This window comes from Papio anubis, chromosome 2, assembly GCF_008728515.1.
Source record: "Papio anubis isolate 15944 chromosome 2, Panubis1.0, whole genome shotgun sequence".
Taxonomy (NCBI): Eukaryota; Metazoa; Chordata; class Mammalia; order Primates; family Cercopithecidae; genus Papio; species Papio anubis.
Window position 1 is genome coordinate 82,144,936 of NC_044977.1, and position 27,536 is coordinate 82,172,471.

Consider the following 27,536-nt stretch of genomic DNA (forward strand, 5'->3'; position numbering starts at 1 on the left):
GCAGAGAACAGGACAGGTATTTTGCCAAATGAGAAATGTAAAGCAAATGAAAAGAAAACACAGTACATATAACTAGTAATTGAAGATATGAAACTGAATACTGGCCACCATATTTTTCCATCAGGTTGGCCAAAGTGAGAAGAGGCAGCCCCAGTGCTGGTGGGGGAGTATGCAGAAATGTGGAGGACGGTCTGCCAAGGTGTGGCAGCGTCTGAAATGCACCAGCCCAGCCCACTCCTGGGCATCCGGCCCACAGCCTGAGCACAGGGTGGCAAATGTCAGAGCAGCCCTGATGATGGGAGCTGAGGCACAGAGATGAGTAACGATGGTTGATGCATCTAGACATGAAATGGAATCTCTCTTTTTCTATCACCAACAGTTCCATTGAATGAAATGGCATTTTATCTGGGTCATGAAAGAGATGATGTGGATGTCTATTTTTTGAGGTGGGAAGATGCCCACAAAAACAGTGGATGAGGAGTACACCGATGTGACTGGAAAGTGAGCACACATGGCTGTGAGGACGGAGCAGCCAGGGTCCAACTCTGCACCTAAGATGTGAGCCAGGCTCTCTCTGGGAGGTGACACTTCCTCCCTCCACCTTGAGGTACACAAACTGTTTATGACCAGAAATGATCAGTACAGCTTTTTTTGTTTTGAGAAAGTCTCGCTCTGTCGCCCAGGCTGGAGTGCAGTGGCGCAACCTCAGCTCACTGCAACCTCCGCCTCCCAGGTTCACGCAATTCTTGTGCCTCAGCCTCCTGAGTAGGTGGGACTACAGGTGCCTGCTGCCACGCCCTGCTAATTTTTGTATTTTTAGAAGAGATATGATTTTGCCATGTTAGCCAGGCTGCTCTCAAACTCCTGACCTCAGGTGATCTGCCCGCCTTGGCCTCCCAAAGTGCTGGGATTACAGAAGTGAGCCACCACGCCCGGCCCAGTCAAGCTCTTCTTAAGTGATCATGTCTGAACTCTACAGTAATGAGGCTCTGCCACATTCCCATGTGACCCAATGTTGATGTGACTACACAAGAAGAACCCGTTAACTAAAGCCAAGAAGGCGGAGTCGACAGCTCCCTGACACGTTAGGAAGGATGGGAGGTGCAGTGTAGAAAGATAGACCCATCTCCAGAGCTTGCAACACAAGCTCCATCTGAAGACGATTTATATTTCCCTTCTCTGTAGAATTTGTGCAATTCCATAGGACATGTCAACTTCTGGGCAGAGGAGCCTCAAAACTTTCACTCACAGTGACTTCTCTCTGGAAGGATTCTTTATAGAAAGAACTTGGGCCACATTTCAGACAGACTGTGTGACCTGTTGACTGGCTAATTGGGGCCCATGAGGAACGATTCACCGCCAAAGGGCTAGATGTGGCCCAGTGAGATCTGCAGCACAGCCCTCGTTCTAATTTCAGGAAGGAAAGAGAAATACTAGAAGGATGCCGCTGGGCTGCCACCTCTTAAATACTTCCAGACACTGGCATCGGCTGGGCCAGTTCTTTCACTGACATGATTCTGTTTGACAGATAGTAAATCTAAAAATCTAAAAGCATATCTACGTTTCCCCCATGTGACCCAATAAAGTTATTTTTATTTGGAATTGGAAAAAGGTAGCGAGGTAAACAGATTTATTATTCTTGGATGAGCCTCTGTGAAAATAAACATAGAAGAAAATTATGAAATGAAGTGAAAAGAAAAGGTCAGCACAGCCGACTTGGATACTGTGTTCTAGGCCATGCCCTGAGGCCTGGAGCCAAGGCTTCCCCGCCCCACTAGTTCCCGACACCCACCTGGGATTTTCAGGTTCAGGTCACAAATGCTCCCAACAGTGGCCACGGACGGGGCCCGACTGGTGCGGGTGATGCTCTCTTTGACTCTTCCCTCCCCGCTGATCTTCACAGTAAATGGGCTCCCTGCAAGACCCAAGAAGGCTCCTGTGAGCAGCCCAGAGGCCGAAGCACAGCATTTACAGAAAACCCAAGCATCCCATCTGGAGGGGAACGGAATACACATACCAGGCACGTGCTCATCAGCAAATTTGGTGGAGACGATATAAACCCCAGGCACAGTGGGGAAGTAGGAGACTTTGCAGGTGCCATCTTCCAGGTCCTCTGTCTGGATGTCTACTTTGCTGGGGCCTTCCACTGCCAAGGATATGCCACCATAACCTGCAACACAGCAGCCCCAGGCTGTTCTGACAGCAACTCCTCAGGAAGAGGGAGCCCGATGAATGGAGAAAGGACATCGACCCTTACGCTTCAGTCTATTTCTACATAGCAGAAAGAAAGCAATGGCGGCCTCATTTGCAGAGCCCAGAGGGGGATGAGTAGGTTAAGCGCCCTGAGAATTCCCATAGTGAAATAACCTGCTGAACCTGGTTTTGACCACAGAACGCTTTCCTCAAGGGTATTTACTAATACCCCATAGACGATGTGCCCTGTGCAAACTGCTGGAGAGGACCTTCTGCCCTCATGCCTCCAAGAACTGCACGTACCACCTCGGGGGTTTATCCACAGCCAGACCTGAGATTCTGAATTTTTAAACAGCCCCTGGCTACCTCAACTAGGTCAGCAGATCTGAAGGTTTAACAGGGAGTATCTCCCAACCAGGACCAGAAATTCTCCAGCCCTCTCCCCTGGGTTAGAATTTGTCTAGAATTCACCAGTGTGGCCATGCCTCAAGAAAGCAGATGACTGGACGCACTGGGGTGTGGCGAGCTTGGAAGAGACACAATCTAACTCAAACCATCTCAAAGAGAGAAGAGAAAGAGATGCCTCATTTCCACAAAAGCTCTGCTCAGATGACCATGGTCTTGGCCAGCCAACCCAACATTCTTTGCTTGGAGAGACGCTGGGAAGCTGAGAACAAGGGTGGGAGAACAGATGAGAAAACAGGGGTTTGCGAGGTGTTGCGGCTCTGGGTTCAGATCCTAGGGCAGAGGGGGCTGTAAGCCCTGTGAGCCTCAGTTTCATCATCTAAAAAACAAAGACAATCCTATTTTTGCCAATGGTCATGAGGCGTAAAAGACAATGCAGGCAGAAGGACCTATAGCTTGAAGGATGCTCAGGAAGGAAAAGGAGTTGGTAGGATGAAAAGATGACACTGATTCAGCAAAGTAAGTGTTCCCACAAGCTCTGGGCCTCTCCCTTGGGACCACACAGACCTGCATCCCTTGTGTCCACGATGAAGTCAGACATCTCGAAAGTCCGGCCTTCTGACAGGCCGCGGCCATAGACTTTGGCTCGGCGGGCGTCACCGATCTCGGACTGGACCACCATGATGGACACGGGGCTGTTGGCCACGTGGTTGCCATTTTTCTTGATGCTGACCAGGTGTTCACCCACTTCCCGGGGGATGAAGGAGATGCCTGGGCCAGAACACAGATTGAGGTTTGTAAGGGGATGGCGGAGAGGAAGCAGGAGAGACACACTCTCAGAAATAGAAATATGACCTTTTTCCTGACATCCAACAACCCAGAGTGTCGACATCACAATGCACAAATACACTTGGGCATTTATCGTGCGTGTGACCCAGCAGGTTTATCACATCACACTCCATTGTGCTACCGATTTCCCAAGAAAGAACTGCAAGAGTCCCCATCTCCCACCCAAGATGTCCTGGCTCCAGCCAGGAAGGGTAGCCTAGCTCACCAATGTGGTTGTTGGGCAGCCTCTTCAGGAGACAGGGCTCATCTCGGCCAGATGGGGCCTTAATGCTGGCCGTCAGGCTGCTGAGGTCAGTCTCACTGATGTCAAGCAGGAAGTCAGCGGCCGAGCCCAACTTCACCTGGGAGCACCGCCTGCTGTCATCTGGGAAACATTCCCCCAAAAAGGACTCCCGTTACTTGTGGTCATCCCGCTTCCCAGAGCTGCCATGCCATATGCCGTTCACAGATGAACAGGCAAGAACTGATTACACGAAGTGAAAAAAAATGAGCCTTGAACACTGAGTAGACCCAACCAATGAAGAATGATGGGATTCATGCCTGCTTGCAGCAAAGACAAGGAGCTGGCAGGACCCGGAGACTTGAGTCCTCATGGACCAGGTGCCTAATCCCAACACTTTGAGACTGAGGCAGATGAATCACTTGAGGTCAGGAGTCCAAGACCAGCCTGTCCAACATGGTGAAACTTCATCTCTATTAAAAATACAAAAATAAGCTGAGTGTGGTGGTGGGTGCTGTAATCCCAGCTATTCGGGAGGTTGAGGCAGGAGAATCGCTTGAACCCAGGAGGTGGAGGTTGCAATGAGCCAAGTTTGCGCCATGAACTCCATCCTGGGTAACAGAGCAAGACTCCGTCTCAAAAATAAAATAAAATATAGGAATCTTTGGTAGTTGAAGGGACCTCGCACCTGCCTGGCATGGCTGTGGGCATTTCTAGGTAAACAATGACCACATTCCACAGAGTACTACTGGCTGTTTCACAGACAGGTCTAAACACGGTGGGGACACGGGCTCTGCCTTGTGCATTTTCCTTATAACCCACTGAAAGCATAACCTGAACACAGCAAGGTGAGGAGCATGGGTTTTGGAATTTGATAACCTGGATCTGTTTACCCATATGTGAACTCGGCTACACCACTACCTTGCCAAGCCTCAGTTTTCCCATCTGTAAAAGGGATAGCAGAAAATTTATCTAGTAGTGACGCTGAAGGGCATCTCTGAGTTCACGCACTATTGCGGTCAGTATGATTTGAATACTCCATCTGAGAGCTTTCTCTTTGCACACTAGAGTAACACTGGCACAATAAAAGTGTGCTCCAAATACTAGCTCTTGCTTTTTCCTGGATTATCAGCAAGGGAAGAATTTAGCCAATCCAAAATTGGATTCCATCCCCTGCTCCTCCTCAATGAGTCTCCGTGAAACCTAAACTCAAAGAGATGTCTAGCCTGCTGCCTGTGGTCTGATAAGGAGGGTGGCAGTCAGGGGTAGCCACGCTTCCCATGAGGAAGCCTCCAGAAGCCAGACAACCCTACCTGTGATCTTGGCTGTGAAGGGGCTGCCAGGGATGTGCTTGTCATTGTACTTGACCAGAATGCTGTAGTCGCCTGGCAGAGTGGGCAGGTAGGTCACTGTGCATGTCCCATCTTTATTGTCAATGCAGCTGATTTCTGCTTTTGAGGGGCCCTCAATAGCCAAGTCCAGACCACCTACAAGTGGGAACAGGGATGCAGGGGTGTTAGGGAGAGAGTTTCCTTGTTTTAAGAGTTTCCTTGTAACAACTCATCCAGGGCAGCCCTGATGCTGGGGACAACGGACTGATGCACTCCACGTGAGCTGTGGGCAAAGGGACATCTGTCAGAACAAAGCACTCCATGTGGTAAAAATATCCACTGAGAAGAAACCCCAAATGTCTGAGTTCTTCACTGCAAGTAACCCTGGAGCTCTCTCTACTCTCAGGATGCATGGGATGAGAAAAGGAAGGAGCCGTGCATGTCAATTTCACATAAGAGATGGTGGGCGGTGGAGGGCAGAGGTGTATTGTCCCTTTCTATCAGGCACTGGCTGCCATCATGGAAATCCCATTAGAACCACAGATTTGGGAGTCTCCATGAATACCATGTGAATGGGCACACAGCTTTATCAAAAAGAGCCACTCAGTAAGTCATGTGGTCTTGTGGATACATGTGCAAAAAGAACAAAAACATCACCAACCAAAACATACTTAAATTCCAGACAAGTCACATAAAGTATTTCATAGCATGAATCTGATTTCAATTAGAACACAAAGGACTTCAAAAATGTCTTTCTGGGTAGAAGACAAAGCAGCTCTACAGATTTATATGAGAGAAAAGACAAGACAAATACTACCATTCAATTGTCTCACTTTTAAAAGCCACCCTAGAACCGTGTCCACTTAACCCTCCGAATGGATGGCTGGAGGCATATAAACATGTAAACCACACAGTACCTTCTCCTGCATCCTCTGTGACGATGGTGAAGGTGGCAGTTTTGTTGGCCACTCCATACACGAGGCCTGGACCATATGCAGAAACGCTTCCACTGTTGGGGTAGTTCACATAGAACTGGAGTGGGCTCTCTGGGTTTACAAAGGACACAAACAAAATTGGTGCTCATGAAGGGGTGAATGAAGACCTTGGACAACCGGCATCTTAACACTCACCTCTCTACAGGTCTGGCGCCTCCTAAGCAGAGGCAGAGACAGAAAGAGATGCAGAGACAGAAAGAGATGCAGAGACAGAAAGAGATGCAGATGCACCTCCTGTCCCCCGCCATCCTAGGACATCAGAGAGGGTCTACACAGTATTATTCCTTCAATCACAACGTAAGAAAAACAATCCTGGAGGCTGCCGCAGATGAGGAAGGGGGCTGAGGTAAGGCAATCCAGCCCAACTGATAAATAAGGAAGAAACTCTTGCACTGGGTGGTGAAAGGACCCATGGCTAGAGGGAAGGTGAGTGGAAAGGGCTTTTGGAAGGCCATTTGCCCACGCCATTCAAACTGTAAGGAATCAACCCCACAGTGGTCTTTCCCACCCACCCCGACTGCTAGCCCTACGTAAGCACTTTCATTTCTGCAGTGTTCAGGTGCACATCAGGAAAAGACCTAAGTGTTCACAACAGGGGACTGGTTAAATAAATGCTGATCTACTCATGGGCCATTAAAAAGAGTGAGGAAGACCCATGTTTACTAACTTGAGAAATTATCCATAATATGATGCATTAAAAAGAAAAAAAGCAAGTTGCTATAAACTATGAATACCATTACGCTATTCCTTTAAAAACAAAATAGAACAAATTTTTTTTTTTTTTTTTTTTTTTTTTTTTTGAGACGGAGTCTCGCTCTGCCGCCCAGGCTGGAGTGCAGTGGCCAGATCTCAGCTCACTGCAAGCTCCGCCTCCCGGGTTCACGCCATTCTCCTGCCTCAGCCTCCCGAGTAGCTGGGACTACAGGCGCCCGCCATCTCGCCCGGCTAGTTTTTTGTATTTTTTAGTAGAGACGGGGTTTCACCGTGTTCACCAGGATGGTCTTGATCTCCTGACCTCGTGATCCACCCGTCTCGGCCTCCCAAAGTGCTGGGATTACAGGCTTGAGCCACCGCGCCCGGCCAATAGAACAAAATTATATGTATGTTTGTAGATACAGAGAGAAACATCTAAAAAGATACACAACTTGCACCAGCAGTGGAAGTAGATGGCAGATGTGAGAAACATTTTTTCCTCTCTCTCCATCTGCACTTTAGAATATTTAAATAGAAGTAGATAATACATTTTTGCTTTAAGCCAATATTACATACAGGCAACTAAAGCAAATGCCAATCTCAGAGAAATATTTGCAACTCCTACCACAAAGGGCTAATCTCTCCAATGTTTAAATTGCTCTTAGAAACTATATGACAAAGGCCAATAACCAAATAGAAAAACAGGCCGTGGATCCAAACGTTCAGTTCACAGAAAAAGAAATACAAATAGACATATGGAAAGCTGTGCGGTCTCATTCACAAGAGAAATACAAATAAAGCAACACTGAGATTCTGTTTCTTTCCAACCATCAGGCTGGTAAAGATCCAAAAATGTGATAGCATATTCTACTGGCAAATTTTGTGGAAAAGAAGGTGCTCTCCTCCATGGCTGGAGGGTGTGTGAACTGCAATAGCCCCTCTGAAGGGCAATTTGGCAAGATCTGTCAAAATCGTAGATGCCTGCACTGGGGCCCCAGCAATGCCTCCTCTGGTAACTAAATCTCACAGATACATCTTCATGAGTGTGAAGTGACTAGGGGAAAAGTCGATTTGCTGCAGCAAGACTGGGGACAGCAACGGCAGGAAGAACCAAAATCCCTCCAACAGGGAAATGGTCAAATATGTAATGGTTTGTCCACATGAAGGAAGGCTGGAAAGACACTCTCTTATATATCTGTATTTCTATTTGCATGGAGAGTCTTAAAAATACTCTGAAAATGGCCAGGCGTGGTGGCTTATGCCTGTTATCCCAACACTTTAGGAGACCAAGGCGGGAGCAATGCTTGAGGACAGGAGTTCAAGACCAACCTGGACAACATAGTGAGATCCTATCTCCACACACAAAATAAAACCCTAAAACTCTGAAGTCGAACATAAAAAAATTTATGATAGTCTGGTTCAAGGAGAGGGCAGACGGAGGATATGGGTGGGAAGGAAACCTTTCTCCATATCATTTTTATTTTTGAACCATGAGAATGTGTTACCTATTCAAAATACTAAATTAAAAAACAAATATTTAAACAACTACAAAAAGAAAGAAAGAGTGAACCAGTGACACTGTGCTGGTTGGTGGCCCATGGAACTTGGGCCGGATTCCCTTGGAACTTGGGCTGCTGGTCCTCTTCTTCCGCCTCTGACCCCGCCCCAAGTCCCCAGGCCACACAGGGCTCTGCAGGCCAGGCTGGAAAGTCCCTCACTGTGCCTCACATTTTTCTCCCAGCTTGCCCTCTGGCCACACTCGGCGTAGTGACAAAGATAAACAACCACAGACCCAAAGGCCTGCACGGTAACCCAAGACACTGAGCTACATCATCCCTTCTAGAAATCAGCTGGACCTGCTAGGGTCCCAGGCTGTTTGGTTTTGCAGGGTTGCCAATGCTGCATTCCCCAGCCTGCTGCCAAAAGCCACTCCCTACACAGCAGCTGAGGAGCGTCTGTACGCTGCCCAGATGCCCCTGAATGGTGGAGCCCTGCTGGGCCTGCTCAGCTCAACTTACCAGGGATGTGGCTGCCCATGTATTTGATGTGCATCTCGTGGAGCCCAACTTCAGTGGGGGCGTATCTAACAGTCACCGTGCCGTCCTTGTTGTCCACAATCTCAGGTGTGGCCGTCTTCCCAGAAGGCATGTGTACCTCCCCTATGGAGCACAGGGAGACGGTGCAATGAGCCCACCAGCAACCTTCCCCAGAGAAGCAGAGCCCAAGGCACAGACGTATTCAAAATAAAGGTTTCCAGACCCAAGGACATTCATTGCTGCCTAAAACACTCAAGTCCCACAATGGGAAAGACCATTTGCTCTTTTCTTCTTTTTTTTCCAGTTCCATTTGACTTCCACAAAATACAGCAGACAACTCTTAAAGAGTTTTTTACAACTGGCAAAATCAAGCTCAGAAAGGACTTGAGAAGACCGTGAAACCAGCTGGATAGGTAGAGCATCAAACCAAAGAGAAGCAGGCATTGAAAAGAGGCTGAGGGGAGAAAGGAACTCCTGTATGACAGACTCAGTGTCAAAGTCGCATCTGGAAAAGTCAAACAAGAGGAGGCAGGGAAAAGGGGCAAACAGGAACCCAATAGTCATGAGGTATCTAAACACAGCAGTTCTTAACCTAGAGAGAATCATGGGCCCCCTCAAGAAAGTAATGCAAGTTGTCAGTGAGTCACTTCTTCAGAGAAACACACACGTAGCACATTCTGTAGTTTCAGGAGCCCACGGCCCAACGCCCGAGACCAAGAACTCATGACCCGGGGTTAAGGAGCCCAGGTCTGGGAGACAGTGGACACACCTCCCCAGCACCATTCTGGGAAGCTCATGAGAGCAAGTGAGAATGAGACAGCCTTCATGCTTACCAGTGATTTCTCCTTTCCTGACAGCAAACGGAATGACCAGGTCAAAAGGCTTAAATCCCAGGCCGTTCATGTCACTCACTGGGACATAGGCCTCTTCGGTCACCTAAAAACAGAAGGCAGTGGTCACTGGGTAAAGCGGACAACAGCGGGAGCTGGTAAAGCTACAGGGGGTAGAGCTGCTGGGAATTCTGCAAGCCAGTGAGGCCGGGATTTGGGAATGTGGCTGCCCATTGTGGTATGGGCTTTGTCTAAGTGGCTCCAGACCCAGGGTAGAACCTGAGGGACTGGAGAAGTCACGCTGACCAACTGTTAGCAATCACTCAGGAGTCTGTTTGTAAAATTCCCAGCAGCGCCCACAGGAAAGTGGAAAAGTGAGAGACAGCAATGTCTATGAGTCCCAAGAGGCTCCATCTGGAAAGGTTTAGTTGCTTGTGGCCTGGAAAAGAAGGTGCATTTTAAGTGGCAGAGAGTAGCAGTGGGTGGCTTTCCCCCTGAACAGAAACTGAATGTGCAAGTGGCGGCTTTGAGAGGCAGCAGCAGGGCTGCAGACAGCTGTCTGTCTTTCTCTTTAAACACGGAGACAAACTGCACCGAGCGTGATCACAGACACGACGGCTGGCGATTTGTGGAGCACGGATGGTGACGCGAAGGTGATCTTATTACAGAAAAAGCAGGGATCATCGTGATGGGCTGATCAGTGAGGGGCACACCAATGACCAATGACCAGGACACCCACAGGGCTTAAGCAATCCCAGAAGCAGATGGCAGATTTTCTGAAATGAAGGCTGAGTAAACACAGAAACACAAAAAGGAAAAAACCAAAATTGTACCCAGGGCCTGAATCCAGGGGGACATGCATTTACCGGTGCCTCCTCCACGGCCGTGACTTCCCCATCTGTGGCCTGGTCAGTGGCAAATGGAGATTAGTTGGGAACCATACTGGAAGGATACACTCAGTAGACTCTACCACCACAGAGCTGCTTCCCCCACTGCTCCATCTTGAACCGCAGTGAGCTGCTCGCTCTAGCGAAGGACACTTTCTTACTGCCCTTTTGGAAGGCAAGTTGGTGACCTCTCTTTGACTGTCAGATGTGCATGCCCTGTGAGCCCACAACCCCACTTCTGGCAAGCAGACCTACGCTGGCAAGAGGCTCCATAGGTAACTGATGTGTGTAAGGACCTTGACTGGCGCCGTCTGTGGTCATGCAAAACTAAAGCAACCTAACATCCATCTGGAAGGGGTTGGATCAAATAAATTCTGGTGAGTCTGTCCAGTGGAACACAGCAGTCAGGTCCAATGAATCAATATGTAAGGGTATCTATGGCACACTGAGGGAAGGAAGCAAGGTGCGAAAGCAATACGTACAGTGTGATCCCAGGCATGAAACTGAGGTGTGTGAAGTGTAAGCAGGTAAAAACTAACACGAGGCATCTCTGCAGCACAGAATTAGGAAAAAGGTCTTTTTTCACTTGATAAATGTCTACTGTGGTTAATTATTTAATTTTTTTTGAGGCAGAGTTTTGCTCTGTCATCCAAGCTGGAGTGCAGCGGTGCAGTCTTAGCTTATTACAGCCTCAACCTTCTGGGCTCAGGCGATCCTCCCACCTCAGCCTCCTGAGTAGTTGGGACTAGAGGTGTGCACCACACCAGGCTAATTTTTTTTTTTGGTAGAGATGGGGGTCTCACTGTGTTGCCCAGGCTGGTCTTAAACTCCTGGGCTCCAGCAATCCTCTCACCTTGGCCTCCCAAAGTGCTGAGATTTCAGACGTGAGCCACCATGCTCAGCAGTTAATGTTTTTAAAGTTTTTTATAAATTCATTTTCAACAAATCTTAGATTTAATGCTCCTGGCTGGGCGTGATGGCTCACACCAGTGTGGGTCTCCTTGAGACATTTGCTATGACTGCAGTGTGGGTCAGTGTCCTTTTTGGCCTCAAACTTATAGTGAGACGCAGGGAATCTACCCAACCAAAGCCAATGAACAGTCAGTCAGTCCATCCAGTTAAGGTTCTCTCCCTGGAATGAGAGAATAAAGACCCAAACCAGGTACTGTAGGTACTGTGGGTGATCGTCCCTTTCTGCCTTCAGCAGTGGTCAGGGGGCAGTGGGTAAACACAAAATATTCTTGCTTTGTGTGTATTCAAGGGCCAGGAGACACTTATTCTTACTGAGTTTGGAAGCCTCCACTTCTGTAACAAGGGTCCTCAATTTTTTTACTCTGACTTTCTCACTTAGACCTTCCCAATATGGTCTTCTCTTACCCCCAACTCATCGCACCAGCAGGCCCATGATCACTGCTCGGTGGTTGGCTGCTTTTCCCTCCTACCTAATTCTAACCAACCAGATAAAACCCAGTATGGGCTAAAAACAGATTCTGAAGACTACAACTGGTACCCTTCTCTGTGAATAACGACATCAACTTCCCAGCTGTATTTCCTTCTTCCTACAGAAGAAAAACACTCTTAAATGAACAATGTCAAAAGTTGACAAGTGTTTACATACTTGAGACATAAAAGAGCCTCCAGATCTCTGGCACGCTGTTTACGGATAAACAAACATCGATGGAAGGGAACAAAGCTATGACAGAGTATAGACTGTTTGGAAGAAAGTCCCTGAGCTTCTGTTTAGAAAGGAGTCGTCATGCACCTCTCCATTACTGCACAAAATGAAATAATTAGAAGGTGCTTTGTAGGCTGTGAAGAAGGCCAGGTCATTAAAAACATGAAGGGCCTATGAACCTTGTGGTCAAGTGCGGCTGCTGATGGCAGTATCAAAGGACACCAGTGAGGATGACAGCATGGTACTTGGTGTCTGTCTAGACTAAGCACACTTCATTTGTAAAAAAAAAAAAAAAAAAGCCCAACGATGCTTGGTTTTGAGGGTTCAGTGAGGTAATGCCCCTGAGGTTTCTAATCCCTTTCCTGGTTGAAGAATATTCACAGGAAGATCTATTATGCAATAACAAAAATAAATAATCAGAGGAAGATCTATAAGTCACTCAGAATTGAAAATGAAAGACCTTGGTCATTCACTAACCCAGATGTTTGCATAATGGTTTCCTCCTTCTATTCCAGATGTTCCTCGCTGCAAAAGACAAGGTATTTCCCCCTCATACATAAACTGTGAATCTTTCCAAAACACAAGTGGAGGTACTTTGAATCCTGGGTTATCAGAGTCAAGTCTCCAAACAAAACAGCATCAGGAAGCTCTCTCCTCCAGCCATGGAGAATGGCCATGAAGATGGAAGAAGGAAGAGCTGGCAGGTTAAAAACCTGTCATGTTTTATGTAGAAACATTTTCGTAAAGGTGTGTTTTTCTGAGGAGTTATCTTTCAAAATGCCTCAGCTTAGGCCAGGATACTGCCCAAGTCCCTTATTATGATAGACACCTTGGTGGTCAGTAAGATTCCCTAAAAACCCTTAGAGCCAAAGGGTTTCTGAGTTTCTAGAGATTACTCTGGGACTCTACAAGGTCACAACTGCTTAACGAAATTTCCAAAGGGGAAAAAAAAGTGGAAGAGGATATCCTGGTCAAGGTTCAACAAATGGCAGCTGTTACAGTTTCCACCAATAACAGCAAGCTCTGGAGAAGGAATTTCCCTTACCATGACAGTGAAGGGGCTGTTAGGAATATCAACACCACCAAAGCGCACATAGATCACATATGTGCCTGGCTTGGCAGCTGTGTAGAAGATGTCATAGGTTCCATCTTCATTCTCGATGACATCGGCCTCGGCCTCAGTGCCATCTGGGGTCAGAACCGTGCAGGTCACTTTCCCCTTCCCGGCAGTCTTGGCATCAACCACAAAGCCTACTTCTTCGCCAGTTTTCACAGTGGAGGCGATTCCAGGACCTGGAGAAGAGTTCAGGGGAAGAGAATGGAAGTATGGACACACGTCCTGGAGGCCCAAGAACAAATCACACCCATCCATGCTGTCTGTGCCTGTAAATGTTAGGCCTTCAACTGCTGCCATTCAGAGGGATATCCCAAAGATCCCCTAATCAGGTGTTGCTCAAAGGGTTACTTCATCAATTACTTACTAAATAAGGAGCATCTATAAGCTCTGAGTGTTGACTAAAGGTTAGCCTGGGTTTGCCAGCATTTAAAGGTATGGCAATGGAAGGTCACCTTTCAACAAACATATTGGGCATTTTCTTAAGTGCCAGGTACACATAAAGGTGGGTAAGACACAGTCCCTGCTCTCAAGATGCTAATAGGGCCAGGCACCAAGAATGACAGCTCCAACTGCAGTGGAAATGCTGAAGAGGAACTAAGTTACAGAAAAAATAACACACTGTTCCTCGGGGAAGTGTCTGGCAGCATATCTAGGCAAAGGTCCTAAGAATTTATATACCAGGGTTGCCACACTGACAAAGGGCTTCCTAAAGAAAGGAAACATGGCTGAACCCGGAAGGATGGGTTCTGTTAGCTAAGGGATACTTGCAGCCTCTCCCCAGTGACCCGTCTCTCTCTGATTTCTGGCGCCCCTTTACACAGGATCCATACATCAGGAAATGCAGAACAGCATGAACTAAAAGCACGTTGGCAAATATGAGCCAAGTGCGTAGGAGTAACAGGGAGGGTGGCCAGAACAGTTTGTTCAGGGAGTAGTGGAAGACAAGACTGGAGTCAATCTGTGGAAGGCACTGAATGACAGACCCTTGGTTTAGCCAAAGGCAAAGGTGTAGACAAAAGGCAAGTATTCAGCTCAGGATTCTGCCCAAGCTGGGGGAGGAAATAGGGCCTGGAAGGCAATGGGGAAGTCCCCATCCAACGTTAACATGCCATCAATTAGTAAAGATGATCAGGTTGTCGCTGGCAGCTGCATAGACCTAGGAGGTGGTGGACTGGCCAGCATTCCAAAATTTCTCCGTTTTTTGCCATGGGTGAGCCAAAAAGGGCCACACTAAACAACTCACAACCTTGCTGTGAAAGCCCAGATTTTCTCCATTCAAAAAAAGATGCGCTATGAGAGAAACAAAACACATGAAGGGTGGTCCTGTGCTTAGTCTACTTATTTAAAAAGAAGTAAATCTGTCTCATTTTAGAGATGGGGATGCATGTTTTGAAATCTGCTTGAGCAGCAGCACTGAGCTGCCCAAGGGCTGTTCTTAAAAACTGAAAGGCCGTTCAGGCACGGTGGCTCACCTGTAATCCCAGTACTTTGGGAGGCCGAGGAGGGTGGATCACTTGAGGCTAGGAGTTCGAGACCAGCCTGGCCAATTATGGTGAAACCCTGTCTCCACTAAAAATACAAACCTTAGCCGGGCGTGGTGGTGGGCACCTGTGGTCCCAGCTACTCAGGAGGCTGAGGCTGCAGTGAGCTGAGATTGCGTCACTGCACTCCAGCCTGGGCAACAGAGCAAGACTCCATCTCAAAAAAAAAGAAAAGAAAGGCCTGTGACAGTCAATAGTTGTGTCTTAGAAACTGAAGGAAGAAGGAGAAAAAAAAAAGAAAGAAACCAAAGAAACTGTGACGCTCAAATATTCATGGAGAATTCCTGAGGGGTTTACACATGCATGACGAAAAAAACCTAGATCCTTAAATGTGTTTCTCTAATGCTGACCTGAAACGCTCTTGAATGAATGCTGAGTAACTATCTATTCATAAAAGGCAGAAATTTGCTGCTTTTCATGGGAGCCGCCATCAGAGTTGGGTTCTCAACACTTCAAAAGCATATAATAATAGTTATCATGTATCTGGCACCGTGCTAAGCATTTTTCATGCCTGACCTCATCTAATCTTTGCAATAACCCTGTACAACAGTCTCTGTTCCTTAGAAGAGCTTCTTAGAAGAGCTTCTTGGATCTAAATGTTCTCCAAATAAAAATTAAGAGCTTCAATCTATGTCAAACTGAAGTTCAGTGAGGTCGAGCAACGTGCCCAGATCATGTAGCTTGTAAATCACAGAGAAGGGCTACAGCCCGGCTTTCTGATTGCAAAGCCCGTGCTCCTGACCTTGAGATGCTCTGTACTCACCCGTGGCCAGGCACTTGCTGGCATCACCCGTCTGTGTGGCTCGGATGCGATAAGGAGAAAGTGGGATGTCGTCACCCCCGTAGGTGACCCCAATCATATAGCGCCCAGTCTTGTCGGGGATGTAGGTGACAGCATATGTGCCATCTTTATTGTCATGGACAATGGCTCTTTTGGGTTTTCCTTCTTGGTCCTGTGGATCATAGAGAAATGCTATTTAGGATATTGTCAAGATGTAGAAAACATTCATGGAAAACCTTGACATATTTTCCTATTAGTGCCTCTAGTGGAGAGACAGAATGGATGGCTTAATACAATCTAGTTTTGTTTTGTTTTTTTTGTAGGGAGAGTAGAGGGTCACAGATCCCTTTAACACCATGACAGACACAGCCAATTTTTAGTAACTTTGTTGTCAGGTGAACCAAGAGTGTTCTAGCTCGAAATCCTCTGGAATGTAGGGAGGGGAGGAGGCAGAGGCTTCTGCTCACACACCACTGCATCCAGTCTCCCTTTTCTCTTTATTAATAGGACTGTAACTCTTAGCTAGGTGCACTGCTCCCAGAAAATGGGACTCCGCTTCCTAGCATCCTTGCCACTAGGTAATGTGACTTGTGGCCAACCCCCGACAAATCAGAAGAGAATGGAAGTCTAAGATAGATTTTTGGCAGGGCTGCTTAAGAGAGCCAACTGAGCTGGGAGGACCCCTTTTTCCCTTCTTTCTTCCTCCTTCTGGCCTGCCACGTGGATATGATGGCCAGAGCACTGGCAGCCTTGTGGTCCAGGAGAAGACCTTAAGGATAAAAGTCACATGCTAGGTAGAGGAGCAGAGAGATGGAGCCGACCTCCTTGGTGAGGTACAGGGCACCCAGGTGGCTTAACCTGGGTTTCCTTAACAAGAGAGAATAATCTCATTTATTTCGGTTACTCTTATTTTAAGGTTTACTGCAGTATGCAGCATAACTTAGTCTTAACAGATCCAAAGAGTAATTTAAAACATTTAAAAATAAAAACATAGGGGACGGGCACAGTGTCTCATGCCTGTAATCCCAGCACTTTGGGAGGCTGAGGCAGGCTGATTGCTTGAGCCCAGGAGAGTTCAAGACCAGACTGGGCAAGATGGTGAAACCCCATCTTTAAAAAAACAAAAATAAAAACATAGGAATAGATGTAGTAAAAAAAACATGAAAATTCACCAAAAAGTGGTTCTTGGAGCTACACTCTCAAATCTCTCAGGCGAGCTGCTTATGCTTCTGCACATTTACTGACTCTTTGGTGGGAAAATCTAACAAACAACTTGCACAGAAATCGGTTATTGAAACCCTTGTTCTTAAATCTGGCCTGGAAATGAAGTCTTAGGATTAAGGTTTGGCTCGAAAAATAACTCCAAGTTACCGTTATCTGAACAGCAAGCAGGCCTTCCCCGGCATCTCGGGCATCGATTGCAAAGTCCACAGGTAGACTGGCAGGCACACCATAGGAACTAAGGCCGGGGCCACTGGCGGTCACTTTGCTGGCATCATATGTGGGAAGGACCTTGACCTTGAAGGGACTTGATAAACACACACACACACCCTAGTCAGTAAAGATACGTGTCAACCCAGCTGCATCTAACTTTTCTTACACATGAGTGGGATGGAAAAGGGGGTTTCTACAGTAGATAAGATAGTGAGTTAGTCAAGGTGCCTAAGTCCAGCAGAAATTTACAACTATGAGGTAGTAACCATTACATGACAGACTGGTTTTGCCCTGAGTGTGTTCCAAGGCAGCAGTCCCCAACCTTTTTGGCACTAGGGACTGGTTTCGTGGAAGACCAGGGGGCGTGGTGGGGGAATGCTTTTGGGATAAAACTGTTGCACCTCAGATCATCAGCCATTAGTTAGATTCTCATAAGAAGCGCACAATCTAGATCCCTCTCATGTGCAGTTCACAATAGGGTTCACACTCCTACGAGAATCTAATGCAGCCGCTGATCTGACAGGAGATGGAGCTCAGGCGGTAATGACTGCTCACCCATCACTGTGCGGCCCAATTCCTAACATGCCATGCACCCGTACCAGTTCACGCTCCAAGGGTTGGGGACCTCTGTTCCAAGGGATACAAATAGTTTCGGGAGGAAGAGCTCACAAATTAGTTTGGGAAATACAGCGCTAAACACATTTAGCCCAGTTTTGTTATGCTAAGATGATGGTCACCAAATGGAAAGAATACTGGAACTTCATTTTAATATTTATATCTCATCTTATTCTATATTCTGTATCTATAATTATTCTATATTTAGTATACTTCATATGGTACATGGTATATTAGTAAAACAATATACAAATGTCATTTATAAATTACACATTTTGACATGGATAGAGCTAATATGCTTATCTCTATATAAAATATGTGTTAGGGGATATGGGTGAAAGTTTTTCATCTTAAGGGGCATGATTTTTTAAAAAAAGAAAAGAAAACACTTAGAGATTGTTCCAAGAGGTGAAGAACTTATGTAACATTTTTAAAAAATTAATATCAGCAAGGAAGAAGGTTTCTACATAAAACCTTCTGGAAATGCTTTTATCAAGCAAACCCTGAAGTAAAGACCTTTGTCCTGTCCCAAAACACCAAAAGGAAACCTCTAATAAACTAATAAATTCTTTATTTTTTCAATGATTCTCTACTACTACTACTACTAGTGCTTTTTTTAAAAGAGATGTCAGGGGAGGGTCTATGTTGCCCAGGCTGGCCTCAAACTTTTGGGCTGAAGTGATCCTCCCAGTTCAGTCTCCCAAGTAGCTGGGATTACAGGCGAATCCCACCACAACTGGTTAGAATTTCTAACTTCTTAATTTCAGCTTACCTTTAAACTAAAGATGTCTGAAAGGAATTGGGGGAGCAAGAGAGTAGGAGCCACAAATATCAAAGCTAGTGTGTGGTGACAAGTTGCAGGTTCTATGTAACACTTGCTGCCTCGATGGATGGGTAGATGGACTCATGGAGGAATGGATGGGTGGATGGACTGGTGGAGGGATGGATGGACTGATGGAGGAATGAATGGGTGGATGAATGGACTGACGGAGGAATGGATGAGTGGATGGATGGACTGATGGAGGAATGGGTGGGTGGATTGATGGAATGATGAAAGAATGGATGGATGGATGGATGGATGGATGGATGGATGGATGGATGGATGGACTGATGGAGGAATGGATGGGTGGATGGAGGGAATGATGGAGGAATGGATGGGTTGATGGACTGATGGGAGGAATGGGAGGAATGGATGGGTGGATGGATGGACTGGTGGAGGAATGGATGGGTGTATGGAATGATGGAGGAATGCAAGGGTGGACAGATAGACTGACGGAGGAATGGATGGGTGGATGGATGGAGCTTACCTGCGAGGAATCTCTTCATCAGCATATTTAACTGAGACCATATAAGGTCCCTCCTGAGATGGAGTGTAGGTTACTGTGTGTGTGCCATCCCCATTGTCTACCACGTTCACTGGCTCCACCAGGCCTGAGGACAGAGATGAGAGGTTTAAGGAGGAGCCTGGCTTCACCTTTACCTCACCCTTGGCTAAGTTTGAAATAGGATCACATCCATCCCCAAGAGCTATTGGTTTCCACTGATGAATAACCTAAAGGCAAGCAACCATAATCACAGGCCTGAAAAAATCATAGGAACCCCAATTCATGGTTGCAGAAATGACCCCAAGAGACACCTTTAGCTTTCTGTTGGCTAAAATACACTCAGTCTGCCCTAGAGTATAATTAAGGAGACTGCCTGTGCTTGCTGCTGGAGGGTGTACGTGGATGATGCATGTTGAAGACACGCTATAACCTTTCAAGCTGGTTAGGCATGCTTAGGATGTGGCAATTTTACTCTACAGCTGAGACACTGCCAAAGAGTCCAGAACTGTGAAAAGCAAAAATTAACCAATGGGCTGGCTAGTCAAGACTTGTGGCCACCTTTGAGTAAAGAACACTGTGGTACCAGCATGCTGGGGCATAGATGCAGGGCAGGTGATGGTGCCAATCTCATGGGGCAAGGGGACTCTCAAGATGAAGCCTGTGGAGATGTTGGAGATTACGCTAAAACATCATCAAGGCATGCACTGGGTTGCAGAGTCCAGATCCCAGTTTCCGACGTGAGAGTCAAGGATGGGCCAACTCCAGGGTAGGTTAATCAAAGCATGGCATGCTCATTAAGCAAAGCAGATGAGGCAGGTGTAAGCCAATTTTAAAGTGAGGCCAGCAAGAAGCATTTGGGTTACATAATTCAGCAGCCATGGGAAAATGCAAACCTTTCTCATTAAAGTCACCCTTCGGGTCACCTTTAAAGAACTCTGAAAGGGCTTTCAAGGGGCTGCGCCATGACTGGGAATCCGTGCCATCAGCTAAAATCAAAAGGCTGTTACTTGAGAGTCCTTCATAATGGAGGCAGATATCCAAGTAAAGCTTCTCTTTCTTTCTTTTTTTCTCCCTCTTTCATTCACACATACACAGGGACACATACATGCACACAAACGCATGCAGGTCCTGAAGCTCTGTAACTTCACAGAATCTGATCCCAGCCCCATGACCTCATTTGCCCCAAACCACTTCTGCCCTGAGCTTCAAAGGACACAACCTCCTGCTGAACTCCATGAAGGAGAAGGTTCCTCTTCAAAGAGGGAAATCCCCATTTGCCACTTCTGTGAATCCAAGAATATATCACTGGGGAGGAAAATCCAGATTATGTAAGAAATTAGGCACACTGTCCTCTATGCGGGAGAAAAGCAATTTTAGGTGCTGAAGGAGGAAATATGGTCACTTACCAAAAAAGGCAAGTTCCAATGCCCTTCAGGGCTTTGTCCCCATATGGCCCGCTAGCCTTACCAAACCCAAGTTCCAGGCTGCCAACAGGGCAGGCCAAATTGCCAACAAAGCCCATTCCCCAAGACACCCTCTGTCTCTGGGGAATTGAGACAATGACAAAGCCACATATCACGTGCATCATGTGCCTGGCATTCCCACAGGTTCTGGTATGTACCACATGGACACCAAGGTATCTCAATGACTTATCACTTCCAAACCCCACCATCCGCCACATCCAGACCAACCCGCCCCCTCACAAATGCTGAAACACATAATGAAACAGTCGCCACCATATTACATATGAGAGCCCAAATACTGCTGCTTCATCTAAGAAACTGATAGCCGTATTATTAAATGGGGGGACAGATCACTGGAGAAATAACAAGCCTGCTTACTTGTAAGCAGGAATTTCTACTGTTTAAATAGAACATGAAACAATAAAGTAATTTTTTTAAATTTAATTTTAAGCTCATGAGCAAACTCAAAAGCAAAGCATCTGCTCTGGGTCACGGCTGCCCCTGCCTGGGGCAGATGAATGTCTGCAGGAAGGCAGGGTGCATACTTACCTCGTGGGCCCAGGACCCTCACTTCCAGCGGAGCCAGGCCAGCCTTGCTGCTGTCCACTGTGAAGGACTGCAGGACACGGGCTCGGACGCCTGAGCCCAGCCCAGGGCCGGCAATCTTGACCTTGCTGGGGTCCACAACATCCTTCACAGGAACCCTGAAGGGGCTGCCTGGAAGAGAGGTCATGGGATTCTGAGCACAAGCTGGGAACTGGAGACTACCTTGTGCACACCCAGAATGGCACTGCTGCTCCCCTGGGACCTCGGCCATGCAGGCCTCGGTCAGCTCCTCCTGCCTCACTGTGTGCACTGCTTATGCACCCACTCATTGTTGTCAACCATTCTCACAGAGCACCTACTACATGCAGATGTTGTGCCAGGTGCTGGATCCTGAGTGGTTAACAACCGCCACCCCCCACCCCAGGAACGCACAATGCAGGAGAAGGATGAGGCAAGCAAGTCACTCTAACATCCCACATAACGTATTGGGGGTGTGGAAGGTGGAGCACTCAGTAGGCAATCAACCTGGTCTGCATAAGACCAGAGAAAGCTTTCCAGTAACATCTCAGTTGCGGCACAAGAGGGAGCAGATGGAGAGATGCTTCAGAGAGGCCTCAACACATGCAGGAGCCCAGAGGTGAGGGAGGAGGCAGGCTGCTGGAGAAACTGAAGGAGGAAGCCTAGTGGTGGAAGAACAGAATGGAGAGAGATGGGCAGGCCCTGCAGCCCACATCCAGCCCTGTCTCCCACAAATGGCTCCCATGTGTCCCCCAGACTCCTCTCCCTCCAATGCAGCTGGCACCTTCTGACCACACTCGGCCTTCTCAGTCACCCAGCCACCTGGTGAAGCCTCACTGTCTTCCTGAGTGTAAGCTGAGTTCCTGCTGCATGGCTGACTCCACGGGGGACCCTGAGGGCCTCTGACTCCTTGTGGGTGTCCGTTTTAAAGATGAAGCACAGAGGAGTCGAGGAAAGGAGATAGCGATTTGCTAGAGAAGTGCTCAACAGAGAAACAAGGGCTGGGCCATGGACACTCATGGACTTCTCTGTGGAGGGGGGACCTCCCCATCCAGGGTACCTGCAGCATGCCTCAGGCTACCACGCCCATCATCAAGGGGCCACATGCACCTCTTGCCTTGCACGGGCATCCTGGTGCTCCCCGTGGTATCTGGCAAAGTTAATGACTGCCATGAAAGCTGAGGGCTCTCTGCTTTGCATCTCAGAGAGTTTATACTTTGTAGAAGTAGAGATGGTAGATAGCCAAGACACACAAAGAACTGAGTCTCTGGCTTTCTAACAACAGATGGGTTTCAACAGCATCCAGGACTTTAGCTACATGAAATAAATGGCTGGCCCTGGCAAACAAGCACAGGCCTCCATACTGGGGTGAGAGGAACAAAAGGGGGCTTTACTTTAGAGAGTGACAGTTGAGGATTTCAACGTCAACAGCTGACGGCAAGGGACTACCTCTGAGACCAATCTTTAAGTCAGAGCCTCCACTAGAAGTTGTCTGAACTCAGCATGAGTAGCCAAGAATCAACAAACCTGGGTAAGATAAACTGTCCAAGATGGCAGACCCCAAGCATTATCCGCCACTCCCTTATTCCATGCCCAGACACATGTCACCATTCCCTTATGCCAGCCCTTCTTCCTCATGCACTCTGAACCCCAGTCAATCCAGTGGTCTAGGCAGCCGCCACCAACCGACCACAGCTGGCCTACCACAGGAAATCAACACGCCATTATGGGTAAGACAGGACACGTTGTTAAAAATAACTCCACTCCGGGTTTTTAACCAGGCCAGGAAAAACTGGGCTAATATTTAAGCACTCAGAAATTAGAAGCTGGCAGGTCGCCGACGGTTTCACGGCAGTACCCCCATGGGTTGCCTTAGCTAAGAAGCCTGACGCTAAGAAAACCAACCAACACTTCACTAAATGTTTCCACCTGGGAAAGTTCTGGGGTTCTGGAAAAGCTGGCATTTGGCTGTCTCTGGGAGGCAACAGAGAGCCTGAAACATAAAAAGGCACCGTCCACACCTGATGGGAAAACCACAAATGAATGTTTTTTCTGTTGTTATGCTCAAAGATGGCCATTTACTTTAAGCTCACAGGTGGGCCACAGGGGACAAACTCTGACCCCTTTCTGTAAGGGGGATTCGGAAGCTGGTGGCATTCACCAGCCTTTCCCCATAGTCAAAAAGTTTCGTTGCCACAAAAACCAGGAGATGTTCATCTCCGCTGTTGCCTGCCAGGTCGGAGCCACCACATCACCCCTCCTGGGAGCAGCCTTCTACTCGTTCTCTGTGCCCAACTCTCTCCTAATGCAAGTGTTACAAAACTCCAAAAGGAGCCCGTAGCTCTGAATTCTGTCACCGAGCCCCATTCTCGTTCTTCATAGCAGTCATCACAAGTTTTAGTTGTATAAGCCCTAGACAGTAAGCTCCCTGAGGGCAGGAACTTTGTCTTGCCCAAAGCTGAAATCTCCTAGACTAGTGATTATGGGAATTTTTAAAATCTATATTGAATGAGCCACAAGCACAAGTTTGAGGAGAAACATGTTTTAAATGACTTGAGGCTTAAATGAATATCTAAGTAGAATCAATCTGAGTTGAATGTCAACATTTTCTGATCAGTGTGAGAGAAAGACAGTGAGTGTGAGTGTGTGTGCACATTTCCATGTGGTAATGGGGAAGCAGGGATGGAATCGGGAAAATGTGTGGTCAGTGGACACTCCAGCTGCCTGAGAGTCAACCCAGAACCCAGCAGTGGGCCTCTCAGCCTGCCCTTCTCCTCTCAGCGTGACCCAGAGAGAGAAGAACAAGCCTCCGCTGAGGCTTTTCCTGCTCCTGGGGTCCTGGGGTGGGGCTCTGCCCTCTTCACACCACACCTGAGACGAGGCATAAGTGGCCCAGAACAGCCCCAGTCCTTGGTCTTGTGTCCACACCACATACTCACCTGCCCTTTTAGAAATGGGGGTGGGGGAGGTGGTCTCAGAATTCACCACTATAGAATTCATCCATGTAACCACAAACAACTTGTACCCCAAAAGCTATTGAAATAAATAAATAAAATGTGTGGGGGTGACAATCATTTGAGTAGAGAACTAGAACCTATGGAGAGTCCTCCCCCCAAAACAAATGGGGGAGGGTCCTTCACTACTTAAGTCATATATTTGTTTATTGTTTGAATCTTTACAGCGGTGGTTCAGCCTGAAGTGATTTTGTCCCTTAAGACATCTGACAAGATATAGAGACATTTTTGGTTGCTACAAATAAGAATGGGGAAGGAGAAGTCTGCTATGGGCATCTAGCAGGTACAGGCCAGGGATGCTGACAAAAGTCTACATTGCACAGGACAGCCCCACACCACAAAGAATCATCTGGCCAAAAGTTGAGAAACCCTGTTTCACAGTGAGTGCCAAAGTTGAGAAACATAGTGCCAAAGTTGAGAAACCCTGTTTCACAGTGAGTGTACACGACATCACTAAATACAAAAGAAATTATAAAGAAGAATTTGAATCTGCATATCTTGATCAGCTACTAGCATTGTCAGTGAAAAAAAGAAGCCAAGACACATGAATAAGGTCTATAAGAGCCAAGCACAAAATAAGGTAGAGATTTTTTTTTTTCCTTTTGCTGCTATTACAAATATCAGATTGTTTTTCCCACTCAGAGAGATAAGCAAAATCAAACCCATTTTCCTGCAAAATCAATTCTTCTTTGGGGTCCTCTCTGAGGAAGAGCTTACCAGGGATGTGGGCTCCTCCATATGTGATATTAACATCATAATCCCCCGGAGCGAAAGGAATGTACTCAGCACTGCAGCTGCCATCCTTGTTGTCCCTGCAATTTATCTTCGACTCTGATGGTCCCTCAACAGTGATGCCAAGCCCACCAATTCCTGCCCCTCTGGAAAGGATGGAAAAGAAAGTGAAATATGCACCATTTATGCTGGTCTGCTTATTGCCAATATTCATGCAAATTCCCTTTATAAACTATTCCATGTAGCCACCCCAATTCAATTACTACGACACACTCTCACAAAGGGAATTTCACATTAGTATAATATAAATAAAGACACTCTGACCCCTCCTTTTCAATGCTTATGTTTCATTGATTTTCCTTTTTCTTGAGGCAGAGTCTCACTCCATTGCCCAGGCCGGTGTGCAGTGGCGCGGTCCTGACTCACTGCAACCTATGTCTCTCTGGTTCAAGCAATTCGCATGCCTCAGCCTCCCAAGTAGTAGCTGGGATTACAGGCATGTACTAGCAAGCCCAGGCTAGTCTCAAACTCCTGGCCTCAAGCAAATGTCCCATCTGGGCCTCCTGAAGTGCTGGGATTACAGGTGTGAGCCACCATGCCCAGCCTATTTTTCTTATCTAATTGCACTGGCTAGGACTGCAAGTACAACACAGGCATATGCCTTGCAACCAACTTTAATAAAAATACTTACAAGGTTGGCTACAAATTTTTACATTATGAAGTTACAGAGCTTGATTCAGTCCCAGTTTGCTAAATAGTTTCATGACCATTATCTAGTGCTTTGGTATGTTTTTTAGGTATGCTTGGTCTTTCTATGTAACATAAGTCTCTACAGAAGGAAATATACATTATAAAAATAAAAATGCATCTTATCAAAAGTTAGGAAACTATGACACATAGTAGAATCTAGCCATAAAAATGAGATTCAAGACACCAAATGTAGGGCCTTGCCTACCTGGTAACCACAGTGAAGACATTGGGCTTGTTGGTAAAGGCCTCTTTCAATCCAGGTCCTTGGGCTTGTACCCTAGATGGTTGGCAGCCTTCAGTGACAGCCACCTTGAAGGGACTGTTTGGGATAGGCACATCATCATATGTCACCTCCACTACATGGAGACCTGTTCAAAACAACAAACAGAAACACATATTTGCACATAAATCCCTATTTGTGAAAAAATGATTCTCTACTTCAGAGTTTTATCTAGCATTCAAGTCTGCATGCTATACTATGTTATTTGGAAAAGGGGGTTAAAAACACAGTAATGTGGCTTGGGGCAGTGGCTCACACCTATAATCCCAGCACTTTGGGAGGCCAAAGTGGGTAGATCGCTTGAGTCCAGGAGTTCAAGGCCAGCCTGGGCAACATGGCGAGACCCCATCTCTACAAAAAATACAAAAATTAGCTGAGTGTGGTGGTGCACACCTGCAGTTCCTGCCACTCAGGGGACTGAGGCAGGAGGATCATTTGAGCCCAGGAGGTTGAGGCTGCAGTGAGCTGTGATTGCACCACTGCACTCCAGCCTGGGTGACAGAGTGAGATCCTGTTTCAAAAAAAAAACAAAAGAAAACAAACCCACAGTAATGTTAGGTATGATCTGACTTTTAAATAATACAAACCATCTATCTGCAGTCACATAAGCCACTCCATCCCAACCAAGCAAATATTCAAGTCAGTTATCCTAAATAGACTACCCGCATTTGGGAAAACACCACCCAGCCATTAACCAAAAGAAAAAGCGAAACCCATGAAACAGAAGAAACATACATCTACAAGAAGATTAAAAATATCTATGCCACAATATTGTAGGCTTCCGATCTCCAGGTAGTGGAGATACATATGGCACTTTTATTTTTTTCTTTATGCTTTTCCATTTATTGAAATTTTTTATAATTCCTAATATTCAAGAAGAAAGAAATTCATACACAAAGAAAAATGGCACAAATGAGCAACATCATGGCATTACCCCATAACCTGCTGAGGTGAGACTGAGGCTAAACCCAGCCCACCTATTACACAAGGCCAGCAAGCCAGGCACGGAGTGGGTAGGTGACTGCTGCGGAGGCTGACTTCCACTCTGTCACTCTGCATGTGGCCCTGCTAAGACAGGCCTAGCACATGGGGCAGGTGTCAGTACCAGCCACCAGGAGGAAATGACCAAGGACAACTCTGAACAAGGGTCCAGTCCAAGGACAGGGTGGCTCACCTTTCTCAAAGGGTGTGTATTCCACCTGGTAGGTCCCATCAGCATTGTCTGTGACAAAGCACTCGGTGGAGGCCCCTGAGGGGTTGGCAATGTGGGCCTTGATGTGGTCACCCCCAACCTGGGTCAGTGGCCGAGAGTCAACCGTAAAGTCGGTGGTGGCTTCCCGGAACACATCTGCAGAGCAAGCACACAGCTAACACTGCCACCAGTACCCCAGACCCAAGAGTAAACCCCAGAACCAAGGCTCTTGGCACTTCAGGACACATGAAGTCTAATTTCAGTAACGGTGGAAAACTGGTTTTTCTACCTCTGAAATCAAGAATATTAACCCACTCCCTCCCAAAAGCAGTCCCTTCCAGAGTAGCCATGGCTAAGTGACAACATGACTGTTCACACTGAGGGCCCTAGGACAGGTTAAAGGTTGAAGACAAACCTGCCGTGTGGCATGCAGGTGTTAGCCAACACCACATTTTAAACTTTTTTCCAATTAAATGCCAACATGTTGTATGTTGAGTTTCTAGAGAAAAATCAAGATTTCGGGCTTTGCCAGAAAAACTAGAGGTTCTGCTGACAATGCTAGGTCCTGTTCCCCATGGAGAAACAGAAAACAGGGGTCAGCTAACACGGTCCCC

The 27,536-nt window shown here is 47.0% G+C and overlaps 1 protein-coding gene across 4 annotated transcripts in view; it reads right to left on the bottom strand.

Annotated features, from left to right (window-relative positions):
* FLNB (filamin B) overlaps positions 1 to 27,536 on the bottom strand; it is a 94,713-nt gene that overhangs the window by 18,648 nt on the left and 48,529 nt on the right. For 2 of the 4 annotated variants that reach the window (XM_031663248.1, XM_031663247.1), the window contains exons 21-37: positions 26,905 to 27,078; positions 25,656 to 25,818; positions 24,686 to 24,846; positions 20,940 to 21,107; positions 18,910 to 19,033; positions 16,925 to 17,081; positions 15,536 to 15,725; positions 13,160 to 13,407; positions 10,386 to 10,457; positions 9,556 to 9,658; positions 8,705 to 8,845; positions 5,916 to 6,044; positions 4,981 to 5,154; positions 3,653 to 3,811; positions 3,166 to 3,369; positions 2,018 to 2,170; positions 1,793 to 1,915 (exon numbers count right to left, since the gene is read on the bottom strand). In XM_031663248.1, coding sequence (XP_031519108.1) covers positions 1,793 to 1,915; positions 2,018 to 2,170; positions 3,166 to 3,369; positions 3,653 to 3,811; positions 4,981 to 5,154; positions 5,916 to 6,044; positions 8,705 to 8,845; positions 9,556 to 9,658; positions 10,386 to 10,457; positions 13,160 to 13,407; positions 15,536 to 15,725; positions 16,925 to 17,081; positions 18,910 to 19,033; positions 20,940 to 21,107; positions 24,686 to 24,846; positions 25,656 to 25,818; positions 26,905 to 27,078 — 2,643 coding nt within the window. The remainder of the gene's footprint in view (positions 1 to 1,792; positions 1,916 to 2,017; positions 2,171 to 3,165; positions 3,370 to 3,652; positions 3,812 to 4,980; positions 5,155 to 5,915; positions 6,045 to 8,704; positions 8,846 to 9,555; positions 9,659 to 10,385; positions 10,458 to 13,159; positions 13,408 to 15,535; positions 15,726 to 16,924; positions 17,082 to 18,909; positions 19,034 to 20,939; positions 21,108 to 24,685; positions 24,847 to 25,655; positions 25,819 to 26,904; positions 27,079 to 27,536) is intronic. The other 2 variants (XM_031663245.1, XM_031663246.1) reach the window with 2 other exon arrangements.